The sequence below is a fragment of the Patagioenas fasciata genome, chromosome 16 (assembly GCF_037038585.1).
Source record: "Patagioenas fasciata isolate bPatFas1 chromosome 16, bPatFas1.hap1, whole genome shotgun sequence".
In the NCBI taxonomy this organism is placed as follows: domain Eukaryota; kingdom Metazoa; phylum Chordata; class Aves; order Columbiformes; family Columbidae; genus Patagioenas; species Patagioenas fasciata.
This window is the reverse complement of record NC_092535.1, coordinates 9,773,080-9,786,836: the sequence shown is the minus strand read 5'-3', so window position 1 is coordinate 9,786,836 and position 13,757 is coordinate 9,773,080. Positions and strand designations below refer to the sequence as shown.

Genomic DNA, 13,757 nt, shown 5'->3' with positions numbered 1-13,757 from the left:
TCTGAATCCCATAGTACTCAGCTATACTTTGAAACCAAAGAGAGTATTTATATGGAGTCTGTGTGAGAGGGTATTAATAAGAGGTACAAGTGTCCGCAGGCCTTTCGAGAAGAAAACACGGTTACATCATCTCTTTTAGTAGTTATTTTTTTGCTCTAGTGGGTGTTGCTTTTCAGGTGCTCTTATTCACATGGTGATGCTATTTTTTGCATGGTGATTTGCTTTATTAATATCTTGCAAATGCGAGCATGTTAGAGTTGTGGATAGTGTTAGGCATGCAGGTTTTTAATCTAGTTTTAAGTATAGCCAGGACGTGTCTGCCTGTGTCTGTCTGTCTTTCTTTCTTTTCTCTTTTTGTTGACGCTCTTTTTGGAAACAAAATGTCTGGTTAAATTAAAAACAAATGTTGACCTTTTATTATTTTTAACTGAACGTTTTAAAATCCTCTCTTGCCTTTGGCGAAGGTGTCGGCAGAAAACAGGGGTTATGAGACCATGGTGGTAACAGCACATAATCTGAGAAGACAATAAAAGTGGGAGAGAATTTAGACAAGAAGTGCTCACTGTTGTGATTCTTGCATAAGCCAAATTTAATATTAGGTTTAACTGGAAAGATCTAGATAGTTCTTGACAATTCTGAGCTCTCTCTCATTTAGAATGAAAAATAGAGAAGCAAAGCAAAATAGTGAACTCCTAACAGCATTTCTGCAATGTTGTGTGTAATATCCTCTGATTTTTCTTTTCCAAGTGTCATGGGCTTCACCCAATTCTGTGGGGTGGTGCTGTCTTCTCTGTAAGGCCAGAATTTTTACGGTCAAGATTTCATAGCACAGAAATGCAGTTATTTGCTCCTGCACTAGGAATACCCTGATGCGTTTTTTTTTTTTTGCCAAATTAACTTGCCAGAATATTTGTTACAGGCTGCTCTGTAAATTGATTTAAGGCCATTTGTATTCTGGGGAAGAGATGTTGATGCCTTTCCATACGTACAGTCAATCGTGGCCGTGGGCTTTGAGAAAGCCAACGCTGGCAGCCGCCAAATGGAGAATTGTGTTCAGGCCCTTTTCACCTGCACTGTTTAATTCTCCTCTGTATTTCCTGTAGGGAATCTTGTCTGATGATCATGTTCTGGCAGCAGCTCTTTGGAGAAACCTTTTCAACAAGAACTGTGAGGACCCTCGGCATCTGGAGTTACTCGTAGAATATGTGCGCAAACAGGTACCCTACAGCTCATAGCGCAGCTTCCTTCTCTTCTTTAGAATATTCAATATGTGTTTTTATTGTGTGCATACTATGTAGCTCAGTTCCCCTCATAAACAGAACTGATACTTATATTCAGTGATTATTTTTAAGGAGAAAAAGGTAAAAAAATGTAAAAACCAGCTGATATTTATTGCAGTTTGATGAGGAACGACTGCAGAGAAATTCACAAAATATTGAAAGCAATCCTGCTCCTCTTGTTCTGCACCTGTGCTGTGGAGGGGCTTGACAAAATGTGTCAGGAATGGGCTGCAACTGGTTGTAGAATTACAGTTGATGTTGCGGATTTGAGATTCCCTTCATAGTGAAATAGCGCGCAGAGCTTGAAAGTCTCCTGGCGATCTTCGAGGAAAAGAAGTAAAAGGATTTGTTTTCCAGAATTACTTGTTTCTTTCAGTTATTACCTGGAAGAAACAATATTATGTAGTGTTTGTCCTCTCAATCCTTGGGAGGTTTGTGAACCAGGTTTCTAGGAAATGTTGGTAGGATATAGTCCAGGTGGGCACCAAAACCAGAAAAGAGGTGAGAGGTTCTGGAGTTGGGCAGGGAACTGAAGACCAGCGCCTCCATGACATCGTTCTCTAGAATGTTTCCAATACTATATTCAGGAGCAGATAGAGATTTGGAGAGACAGAATCACGGAATCACAGAATGTCAGGGGTTGGAAGGGACCTGGAAAGCTCATCCAGTGCAATCCCCCCATGGAGCAGGAACACCCAGCTGAGGTTCCACAGGAAGGTGTCCAGGCGGGTTTGAATGTCTGCAGAGAAGGAGACTCCACAACCTCCCTGGGCAGCCTGGGCCAGGCTCTGCCACCCTCACTGGGAAGAAGTTTCTTCTCATCTTTAAGTGGAACCTTTTGTGTTCCAGTTTGCACCCATTGCCCCTTGTCCTATAATTGGTTATCACCAAGAAGAGCCTGGCTCCATCCTCCTGACACTCCCCCTTTCCATATTGATCCCCCTCAGTGTCCTCTTCTCCAGCTCCAGAGCCCCAGCTCCCTCAGCCTTTCCTCACACGGGAGATGCTCCACTCCCTTCAGCATCTTGGTGGCTGCGCTGGACTCTCTCCAGCAGTTCCCTGTCCTTCTGGAACTGAGGGGCCACAACTGGACACAATATTCCAGGTGTGGTCTCCCCAGGGCAGAGCAGAGGGGCAGGAGAACCTCTCTGACCTACTGACCACCCCCTTCTAACCCACCCCAGGTACCATTGGCCTTCCTGGCCACAAGGGCCCAGTGCTGGCTCATGGTCACCCTGCTGTCCCCAGGACCCCCAGGTCCCTTTCCCCTACACTGCTCTCTAATAGGTCATTCCCCAACTTATACTGGACCCTGGGGTTGTTCCTGCCCAGATTCAAAACTCTACACTTGCTCTTGTTCTATTTCATTAAATTTCTCCCCGCCCAACTCTCCAGCCTGTCCAGGTCTCTGGATGGCAGCACAGCTTCCAGTGTCAGCCACTCCTCCCAGCTTGGTGTCATCAGCAAACTTGCTGACAGTCACTCTATTCCCTCGTCCAAATCATTGATGAATATATTAAATAATACAGCCCCAGCACTGACCCCTGAGGCACTGCACTAGATACTGGACTCTGCCCCATTGACCATGACTCTCTGGCTTCCCGTCAGAATTTCAGCATGTACCTGAGAAAGTGGTGCAGGAAGCAAAGGGCTGAGCTTTGTAAGAGACTGAGGACACTTCTGCAAGGCTTGAGGGCTTCTCAGGAGTGACAGGCTCGATTTAGTGCTTCAGCTTGCTGATACTTAACATCAGGGAGGCTGTAGGAAAGTTTAAAACTGAAGATTGGCAGGGAGCAAACACATATAAAAAGTAAAGAATTTGGGACGATTTGCTGCCAAGTGGGGAGTTTGTTGTACATCTGTATATCCAAGAGAAGGATGGGACAGAAGCTGTCAGCAGTTGAGTAGGAAATAGTGATCACACAGGTCCACGTGGCACGTTGCGGAAGAATCAGCAGCTCATGTAGAGACATGTTGTCCCTGCAGACACCTCTCAAGTGTCCCAGCTTTACATACGTCTGGATGAGCCCTAAACTGCCTGTGCCACACAGGAATGACTCCTTGAGATTGCAGTTGGATTATCAAAATCTCAGCTCAGCACTCAGTAGGGTTTAAAAAAGGCAAAACAAATGCCCACAATTACTAAGGAATAAAGAATAAAATAGTGTTGTCATGCCACTTTGAAAATCTATGGTACCCTTGTGATCGTGAATAATGTGTATGGTTTGGGTTCTGACCATCGAGAAAGATAAAAGCCCAACTTGAAAAAGGCTCAAAGAAGAGGGTAAGGATGGCATGGAACAGCTCCTTTATTAGCAACGAGTAGGATCCCCTGCCTGAAAAACAGCTGAGAAGGAAATGAGACAGCTCTGTGAAATCTTGAAGGCATATAAAGGTGGGCAAGGAAAGGCTGTTCACAAGAACGTGGGACGTAATGTTGCCACGGGTTGTGTGGGATGTGACAATCACAAAGTTGCTGGCAAGGTTTATGGAAGAGAAGTCTGTCCAGGGCTATTAAATCCACAACATCCACTTCAGGCTCAAAATACTCAAACTAACATGTTTTGAGAGGGAGGGGAAATAAACAAGGAAAATAACATTGTATGTGTGTGTTGTCCTGGACTCCTCCTGGGGAATCGACTGTTGGTGACTGTCAGAAACAGGAGGTGGTGCTTGGCTGGCTTGTGGGTCTCACCCTCTGTGGCCACTGCTGTATTCTTTCCTCCATTGAGAAACTTCAAGTTATCTTTTGGTTCCAGTATGCATTGCTATGAGGTCTTTCCCACCATTTCTTGCTGATCCTGTCTCTAACAGTGGCTATTAGTGGATTCCAGAGAAGAGCACAGTAACCGGGCAGGCATGTGTGCTATTTCCCTGCTCCTCTCTCCCAGCAACCTGCCTCACAAGCTTCTTGAGCCAGAGGTGGTTTTCCTTGTCCCCTTCCCTTCCCCCATGTTTACAGTGTCCCGTGGCAGCAAGTTAACCCTATGTTGTGTCACAAAAGGGCTGGTTTTTATTTTGCTTGCATTGCACCTTAAAATTTGATTTGATCCCAGGCATTTCTTGTATTGCAAGAATGAGTGTTCATTCCATGTTCGTCTCCTCCGACTCATATTATATAAATCTCAGGTGTTCTGTGCTGAGTGATAAACCTTGTTCTGTGCGAAACCACTTTTATGAGACCGCTCCTTTTAGATGATGGCACCAGCAGTGTGTGTCACCTGAATTAACTGCCGGGAAGGTGAAGTGACTCATGTTAGTTTTGCGTGGCTCTTCTTTGTCCTGCTGCCAGACTCTCCGAAGAAGCATTAGCTCAGGTGTCAGTAGAAGACCTTACGCAGTTAAGTCCAGTGGATCTGCAGATACTTATCTCCTGGTCTTTCCCTGACACTTCAGCAGTCATAAATTACCTTTTTAGCTCCTACCTCATTTCACAAATGGCAGAGGGTGCTAAAACCTCCCTGTTCTGCTCTCTTGCGGGAAAGCCTGGTGTTTGCGTGGCCCTTGAGGAGCCCGAAGCGGCGGCGGGGATGGCCCACGGTGCACTAACGTCCTGTCCTTGCAGGTGCAGCACCTGGACGCGCTGAGCGGGGAGGACCTGCTGCTGACGGGCGAGGTGAGCTGGCGCCCGCTCGTGGAGAGCAACGCCCGCAGCATCCTCAAGCCCCTCAGCCCTGTTTACAACGACGAAGGACTCTGAGACGCCAGCGCTTGACGTTTCTATCAGCGCGTCAGATCAGCCGGGGGAGCGGGCCTGACGTGGAGCTGGGCTGAGGCTGTGGGTTCAGGAAGGAAAATCTGCTGTTGGAGAGAAAATATTTAATTAGTTGTCCTGTTCGTGGTGACTCAGTAGCAAATGGGACAGGCAGACTCTTCTGAATATGCACCTGCAAACAAATGCTAGTTGGTCTGAGAACCTCTGTCCTTGTCACAGCGCTGAGTGGCCCTTGCTGACAAAGGGAAAGACCTGCCTTCTGTCTTTAGGAAACCACATCTTTTACCATGACTTAGAGTTGTCTCAAGAAGACATTTCTGTCCTTTGCCTTGTTTAGAGAACATAGACCCAGCAGTGTTCCTCTGCTCGCTGAATGGTTGTGAAAACAAATCCGAGCTTTGCATATTAGATGTTAATGTATTTTAAAAGCCTGATATCAAGATGGAATGGCCTATTTTTGCTTTAGTGGAGTTAAGAATTGCTTTAACAGACTCTGAAGGGTTTTCTGTGAAAATCCTCTTTAGGAACTCTCTGCTCTGTTGCACAGGGATAGGAGGATGCAGAGAATAAAGCACGGTCCCAGTAATCCTGTGTGACTGTCAGGGAGCAGAGCTGCTCTAGCAGCGACTCTGGCCATCTTAATGAGCATAAAGTCCAAAACATGACGGGACCGTCACTAAAAGCTGCCTCAGAGTACTTGATATTTCAGTCTGCCTTGATGATATTTCCGTATTCTTTTTAGAGCTGTGGTCTAAGAATGTCTTTGTGAACAGAACGTCCCTTTAGCTGTGCGGGGCTCACAGCACTGTGCTGGCTCCATCCCCAAACTGTGCTCCAGGGCTTCTCAACACGACCCATCCAACCCAGGGAAAACTGCGTATGGCTGTGCAGGCAAATGATACCAACGTAGTAATTATGGGAGCAAGAGCTCTGCTGATGTGATGAGCAGAGGCCGGGATGGTTCACCGGGATGGTTCACCAGGCTGTTCCCAGGTCAGTGGCAAGAACGGTTTAACTTCCCTCCTGTCTAAAATCCTACTCAATAATAAAAGTGTGTCTGGATAAAATCGATGTGTATGTGTTTTCTCTGCTGTCTGTAATTTTGATAAGAATAAGCCCTGTAATATCAGGACTTGTTCCTAATAAAACTATTTTTAAAAAGTCGAAGGTGATAACACTTAATTTGTGAAAGTAATCCTTGATTTGTGAATCCTTAATGTGGTGCAAGTGTGACCGTACCTGGCTGTGACTGTTCTTTCTGAAGTTGCTTTCTTCATATTGTGTGTTTTGGGGGATATTTGCCGTCCCTTCTCTGTGTAAAGAGCAGTGGGATGCAGAATATAGGCTCCCAAACACTCCTTCTCTTAGGGAGCCTTCTGTGTATAAAAAAGGCATTTTGTTCTTTTTTTTCCGAGGCGAACTTCCTCAGTTTAACTTGTTATAAAATGAGTCATGTAAAGAAACCCTCTATGTGTGCGGTGTATCCCTTCTCTGTGAAAACATTACAGACCAAACAACTTGCTTGCAGTTTATTTAAGATGCTTTTGTTGAAAGCTGAGCTAAGCAGAGAAACCTCTTATGTGTGAAGTATTATACAGTGTGTGTGAGATAATAACACCTTGTAATTCATTACAGCTGGGTTGTATTTACATAAAAGAAGGCTGAGCTGTGTAGGAATTTGCTGATTAATTTATTTTTAATGAGAGTGAAGTATACCAAGTACCAAAATAAACTTTACTTTGTGTATCTTACTGCTCCTGAAATAGGTGGAAAAATTAATGGTAGATATTTTGGCTCAAAGCTACATACATTAATTCATATACAAAACAGTCATTTAAACTTTAACCCCTTTCCTGCTACGTAATTTAAACCTGGGCTCACGTTATCCGTGCGGCAGGAGCACGGGTCGGAGATCGCGTGGTGTCTGTGGGGCCGATGCCCCGAAGCCCCCGAGCTGCCCCAGTTGGTGGGACCTGCTCTGGAGGTGATGGTGCCTTTTGTACTCTGAGCATGGGGCAGCCGGGGGTCAGAACCGAAGCCTTTCCTGTGTTTATGGGCAGCAGGTTCCAGAAGTCGTGGTGCCGGACTGTGGTCATTGGCATCTGCCTTTGCACCTTTGATTCATGTGAGAATAAAGACCTAGAATCGCGGCTCTTTGTATGTTCATAAAGCCCCGTGAGCCGCGCCACCGTCCCAACAGGCAGCCTGTGTTTTGGCGGGCTGGGAGAGTAAGGCAGAAACTGAGAATTAACAGGCTAATCTGTTAGAGGGCGAAGATACACTGGAGGCTACAGAGGACAAGAGAAGACTTTGCATCCCAGCCATTAGTTAACCTGGAGACAGGATTTGGATTCAGAATATGACCCCTCTTAATTCGAGAGGCGTATGCCAACAGGCTAGAAACGTGCTGGTGTCTTATATAAAAGACATCTTTCCAACCAAAGTTTAGAGACCTTGAGAGAGAATACATTTCCAGTAGCAAAATATGCACCTTGCAGGCGTTACCGCCGCACTGACTGGCAGTCCAAGGTGATTCTGGTGCAGCAGATCGCAGGGGGTTTTTAACCAAATGTTGTAAGCCCGTATTTTCCCTTTTTTGAGGTTTTATAGAGGGAACGATTGAAGGTAGTTTGCTTATGGACAGTTGTTTATGCTGCTGGCTTTTTGGAAGCGATTTCAGACCATCGGGTTGAGGCCGCTTACTGTATTTTAAGTGAGTATATGCAATGTGTCTCTTCTGGAAGGAGCTGTGTTGAGCACTTTATCATCCAGCCTGATCTCCTATCTCCTGTACAGAACTTGGACATTATTCCAAAGGACTTATTCCCCCACCTTTCCTGGGAGAGCTGAGCCCCTAGGAAGCACTCATCAGTCCAGCTGGGTCTTGGCTTGTTTCTCAGAGCAGAGAGGGGCCCTGTGCTCAGTGTCATTGCTCCCGCTGGCCCATTCTGCACCAGTGCCAGAGTAGGTGCGTGTTTTGCCCACAGGGTCTAACTTGGGAAGCCTCTTGGTTCAAACCAACAATCTGAGACATTTTGGAGCCAAGGGGAGTCATCTACTACCATTTGATGCCTACTCTGTATTTTAGGTGAGGTGTTTTTCCCTGTCATCTTGACTGCTGTGTTCACACTGCCTTTTGGTTTTTATACCTAACGGGTTTCTCCTGCTTCTTCAAACAGCGGAAGTGCTGAGAGCATCAGCATCCTTGGTGATCTCCACATTGCCTGTAGTGTCCCGAGCCCTGTTAAAATGCAGTTACCGCTTCCCAGATTTCTGACTTCCACAAAGTGAAGTTTTCAGTTGTGCTTCTGCCACAGCAAACTCTGCGGTGAGAACCGCTGCTCCGGACACAGCCGTTGGCCTGACCACTCACCAGTCTCACTTGTCCTGCCTTTGGCTTGGCAAACAAGGTGAGCAGAAACTGGAGGCTGAGTAAGAGTAAATTTTTCCACCAGAGCTTTAAATTAGATGAATGTAGAGCAGATGAAGAACAGCAAAGCCATGGGAGAGCAAGCATCAGCTGGAGGAGACAGCAGCTGGTTCTGCCGGCGTGGTCGCTGTGGAGTCTGCTGTCAGGTCAGTGGTGTAGGGTCCTGCTTGCCACAGAGCAGCATTTAGATCACTTAAAGTGCAACTTAATAGAGTTCAATGGCGAGGGTCACTCTGTTACTTGCTGCATGGGGGAAGTACGTCAAGCAGAATGAGGTGAGAGTTGTTTCAGAGCAATTTCTGTGGGGACAAGAGATGCGAAAGGGCAGAGCGAGGCCCTCCTGTTGAGTCTGGAGGTTCGGAAGGGACCTCTTGCTCTCTAAGCTCCTTTTCAGAGAGGAGTCTGGGTGCGGGTGGGTCCAGACTTACCCCAGACTTGGTCAATGGGTTGTGTCTAAGAGACACAGAGGGTAAGGGAAAACAGGTAAGGGGATTATATGTATTAATGGCCCAAGGACTATATGTAACCACTCGATTCTTTATATTGCTTGGCTGAGATTTCAGAGTTTCATCATCCTGCGTCTCAACCTGCCCACCTCTCCTCCAGGGGATGGTGCCAACTTGCTTCGAAGTCTGGATCCCAGGTCTCTCGAAGCAAACTGTGGGGCACTGAAGTTCAGGGGAATAAACAACTTAATGGAGTAGTACACCAGCAGGGTCGGCTCGAGCTGGTGCCTTTGCAGAAGTCCAGCCCAGCATAGAAATCCCTGGGTTTTATACCCTTACAGATTATTTACCTGCCCCTCACACCATGGTTCAGTCCAACAGCAATATTTGACTCTGGGGTCTTCTTCTTTTTGTTTTCTCTCCCTGACCTCAGGCCTTTGTTTTGTTCAGCTGCAGACATGGTTGATAGTTCACAGGCACTTGGTGCCAGCCTTGAAAGTGTTACCCTGTCCAAATGGATCCTGTTTGCTCAACAGAGTGCAAAACAGGCCTTATCTTGCAGGTGCTGTTGATGGTTTGTACCTGCTTCTTTTTCTCATTGAGTAGATACAAGTTTGGTGAAGATGAACAGAACTTTACAACACACAGTATAAGATGTCAGCAAATTTATCTTAGTAAGTAATGTGAAGCAGATAGTATATTAAAAAGCACACACCTTATAAGTCTAAGTGCTTCGTTCTATTTGAAACACACTTAATGATCAATATAAAACGTAAATTGCGCTCATCCAGTGATCTGTGAGTAGTAAGCGATCATGACCATATAGCCAGCTTGTCTAGCAGAGAGTGCTCACTGTAGCTCTCCCAGCCTGTCATATTTATGGAATAGTGTGGTTGGCTCATGGTCAAATTGCCCACAGTGGAAAAGGTCTGCACAAGGCTCCTGCACCCGCACCTTACTGGGGTTCAGTTGTTCTGCTTCCGTGTGGGTTTCCTAAAGGAACATTCTTGGCCCAGCTGCAGCTCAGGCCTTTCCCTCCTTTGGATCCTGGACCAAACTGGTGCTGGTTTGGCTGGGGGAGGCTGAGGGCATCTGTCTTGTGTTATCAATCAAGACTTTTTTGCTCTTTTCTCTACAAACATATTGTGCTAAAGCTGTGCCCGTTCTTTCTGCTGAACAGTGCTGCATCGCGCTTGGCTTTGGTGTCCTAAGGCTGGATTAGCATCTCTTTGGGCAGCCTACGTGCTGGTACTTTTACCACTCTGTGGTCTTAGGGAGCAATATCTCCATCTTTTGGGCATATTGTGCCTGCACAGCTGGGTCCTCAGCGCTGTTTATCTTATCCTGGAGGTCAAGGAGAGAGCAGAAGCTTACACAGGAGCCTGGGGAAGTTGGCAAGGACACGGACAGCCCTGAGGCCCAACATGAGTGAGCGGCAGGTTCTGCTGCCTGGGCAGCTGTGCTGTGCTTGTGAAGAACCCACCTCTGCCTGCAAGGGGGTGTCACCCGCCGTGCTGTGCGCCGCCCGACCCCTGTGCTATGATGGGGCAGTTGCGTATTAATAGTTGCAGGATCCTTCCCAGACTCCTCCGGTGAGCTTATTTTACCACTGCTCCTTTGTCAGGTGTTTAGGCCTGTCCTATGCATCCTGCATACTCTGGTTTCTCTTCAGATGGTATAAATCTTTCACCTCTTACTAAAGGTTTCTGTGAAGAGGAACAGGCATGAGTGTCAATGAATTTTTTGAAGCTTCTTTTTTTTGTTTAGGGCTATGAAGTTGGAGTGAAGCTGTGTGAGGAGCGGCTACAGTCCCTGGGTTTGTTCAGCTGGAGCAGAGCAGACTGAGGGCAGAGCTCATGGGGCTGCAGGTTCCTCAGCAGGAGCAGGAGGGGCAGGGCTGAGCTCTTCTCTGTGACAGTGACAGAGCCCAGGGAATGGCAGAAGATGAGCCAGGGAGGGTCAGTGGGACATGAGGAAAAGGTTCTTCACCCGCTGAACAGGCTCCCAGGGAGGTGTCACAGCCCCAACCTGACGGTGTTCAAGAAGAGACTGGACAACGTCCGCAGACACATGGGTTGAGCTGTGGGGTGTCCTGTGCAGGGACAGGAGTTGGACTCCATGATCCTTGTGGATCCCTTCCAACTCGGGACATTCTATGATTCTGTGATTCTACATGTGCTCTTCCTGAAGCTGCTGAACATGTTGAGGGAGTACTTGTTTTGCTTCCAGTCATTCAACCTGCTTAGCAGCTTGCTCTGCTCATTTGTAGGACAGAAGAGATGTTTGGGCCTTGTCCTTCTACAGAGCTCACATGAGCACAATTCCACCTGCTGCTGTTGGGTTTCAGTGGCTGCTCCAGATGTGATGTGCTGGGAGCAGCCAGGGAGTTTAGGGTAAGTGACGATAGATCTGCTGCAGGGACCTGGGGCAGAGTTGTGTAAACAATTTCCTGCATGCAAGTGCAGGAACCAGAAACATCCACTGTCCTGTTCTTACTGTCTCGCACAGGTATGTTCATGCAGGAGGACCCTGCGACGTGTGGCTGAGGCTGGATCCTGTTGGTGTCGGTGTGCTGCTGCAGCTCTCCCAGGAGGTGAGAGCTCCTTTGTGCTTGTTTAGGAAACAAGGAGCCTTGCACATGAAAGCCTTCATTACCGGTTACGTCACTGACTAAAGGAGTGAGCTGGGCTCGTTCATTCCTCATCTCCCCTGCGCCTCCCGGGCTGCTCCACATCCTGTCCCAGCCAGGCATCTCGTGAGGGTTTGCTCATTGTCCCACATCCTTCCCTTCGTACCCTCTTCCTGCTGCTAACTGGTCCTGTTGACATTACAATGCCCAGTTCTCTTGCTGTGCATTTCCTTTGGAAGGAGAGAAGGAAGAGGTGTCTGAAAGTGCGTTTTCACGTGCACAGCCCAGGGCAGCAGCCTGGGGAAGAGGACCCCTGTGGTCCTTCTCAGGACGGCTGAGAATTGGCACCCTGAGCAGCTCAGGGCTGGACCACGAAGGGCCACCGGAGCAACTCCGTGGCCACACGTTGGCTTCTCTTCGTGGCACATGGGTGGTGGGGACCTCAGAGCAGCAACTGGAAAGCACCTGTGTGCTGGGCTCACCCTGTGCGGGGAGCCAGTGGAGGTTGGGTTCTCTGCCTTCCCTGCCACCACCAGTTGGATCGTTTGGCCTGGAGCTGGCAACTGGTGCCCAGCGCCCTCCTTCAGCTGAGTGGGTGCAAAGCTGTCTGTCCTCTGACTTGAAAGAGGCTTGACATGAGAATGGAATAAATGAAACGAGGAATTTATGCACTGCTGCTGTGTTTAAAAGAATGATTCTGTAATGCCGTGGTCAGGAACCTGGGACAAAAAACCCAGACTTGACTCTGCACTGTTCTCTCTGTGAGTTCACACAGATCTCAGCACAGTAACTCAAATTTGGACTTTTCTCATCTAGTTGTGCTTGCTGATGACATCTGGCCAGCGAATTCTGCACCATGGAACTTCGCTATGCAGATGGCTGCCAGAAATGCCTGTAGATAGCTGTGTTTGAACACCATGATGCTTTGTGGTGGAAGATGCGGATTTCAGTCTGAAATGAAGAGGAGGGTTAAAAGGCAATCTGGCTCTGGGCGGCTGCTCTGCAGGAGCTGTGCTATCAGGAACAAGCTGGCGGGCTCCCTCCCATTTGTGCTTGAAGAGGAAGCAGCAGGTATCTTGTGGCAAGCCCAGGCAAGGTGTTTGTGTTTGGTAAGCTCCAAGAGCATCTGTAGTGGGACACGAGAACAAAGCATTGCCTGATGCCTGGATCCTGCCTGAGCTCAAGTATCACCCAGAGACATGGACTTGGAACTGGGACTTGGTGTGTGTGTTGAGCCAGAAGGAATTTTCCCCTTGTATTTCACTGTTGATCGCAGAAGGTGTGTAGATAACACTTCCAAATAATTTCCTTGCTTTCAGCTGGCAAAAACTGGCTGGTGAGATTCCCGCATCCTGTGTTGGCCAAGCAGTCTGTAGAGCCCCAGTTATGGACATTTCTCTCTTAGCCACACAGCAAGGACAGGACACCTCTCATCATTTGAGATGTCTGCATGGTAAAGCTCTGTCAGTGACTTCGGCAGCCTGAGCTCTCCTGCTCCGTGAAGAGAGAGACACGGTTTCATGGCACGTTCCAGCTGCCCTGTCTCAGATGTTGGCTACAGGGGGAGGGAACTGACTCCCTAGAAATCTCTGCCTCTCCCTCCAACACTGAAGAAGCCCAACCAGACCAGCTCAGCTGGGGGCGTTTGCATCGATTGTGCTTTCATGTGCTGAGGTCCAGGAGAAATCCCTGGAGGGGGTGTAGGTTGTGGAGACAGCAGAAATCCCTTTACGGAATCAGCAGCAGTTGTTTGTCTGGCAGAAGAGACACATTTGACGAGTTTTTAAAAAATCACACTCTTTTCAGCTCTTCAGGAAACCAAAAGTAGGTTGATGTTACCCTTTGATGTTATCACCAAGGTGATGCTGTCACCCTGGCAAGGCAGCTCTAGAAGAAGGCCCATCATGTTATAGCCTTTGTTTTTTCCCCAGGCTTCCTGACATTGTGTTCAGCTGTTCACCTTATGTTTTCAGTTAATGTTTAAGCTGCTCTAACACTTATTTACATCTTTAACACTCCTATGCCAACAGCTTTGTAATGATTTTGTCCCCTATCTATTATCCACAGCTGCAAACTCCGCACCTGCTCGCTGCGCTGCAGCACAGCTCTGGCAGGCAACTTACATTATTTTAATAAATGTACCTGTTCTTGCAGTTTGCACAGTCCTGGTAAGAGTTCATTCTGACTCGAGTGATCTAAAGACGAAACAGCTAATTTAAACTAATCATCCCACTCCATCCATGGAGAGTGATAGTCC

At 47.6% G+C, this 13,757-nt stretch overlaps 1 protein-coding gene and 1 non-coding gene across 2 annotated transcripts in view; both read left to right on the top strand.

Annotated features, from left to right (window-relative positions):
* The window catches only part of UQCC1 (ubiquinol-cytochrome c reductase complex assembly factor 1), a 52,966-nt gene extending 46,904 nt beyond the window's left edge, over nt 1-6,062 (top strand). The window contains exons 9-10 of the mRNA XM_065850209.2: nt 1,104-1,217; nt 4,846-6,062. Of these exons, the coding sequence (XP_065706281.2) occupies nt 1,104-1,217; nt 4,846-4,980 (249 nt within the window). The 3' untranslated portion in view covers nt 4,981-6,062. The remainder of the gene's footprint in view (nt 1-1,103; nt 1,218-4,845) is intronic.
* Nucleotides 6,063-10,523: 4,461 nt separating this feature from the next.
* On the top strand, nt 10,524-10,642 carry LOC136108464 (U5 spliceosomal RNA). The gene has a single exon (XR_010652393.1). It is a non-coding gene; the product is annotated as a U5 spliceosomal RNA (small nuclear RNA).
* Nucleotides 10,643-13,757: the final 3,115 nt, after the last annotated feature.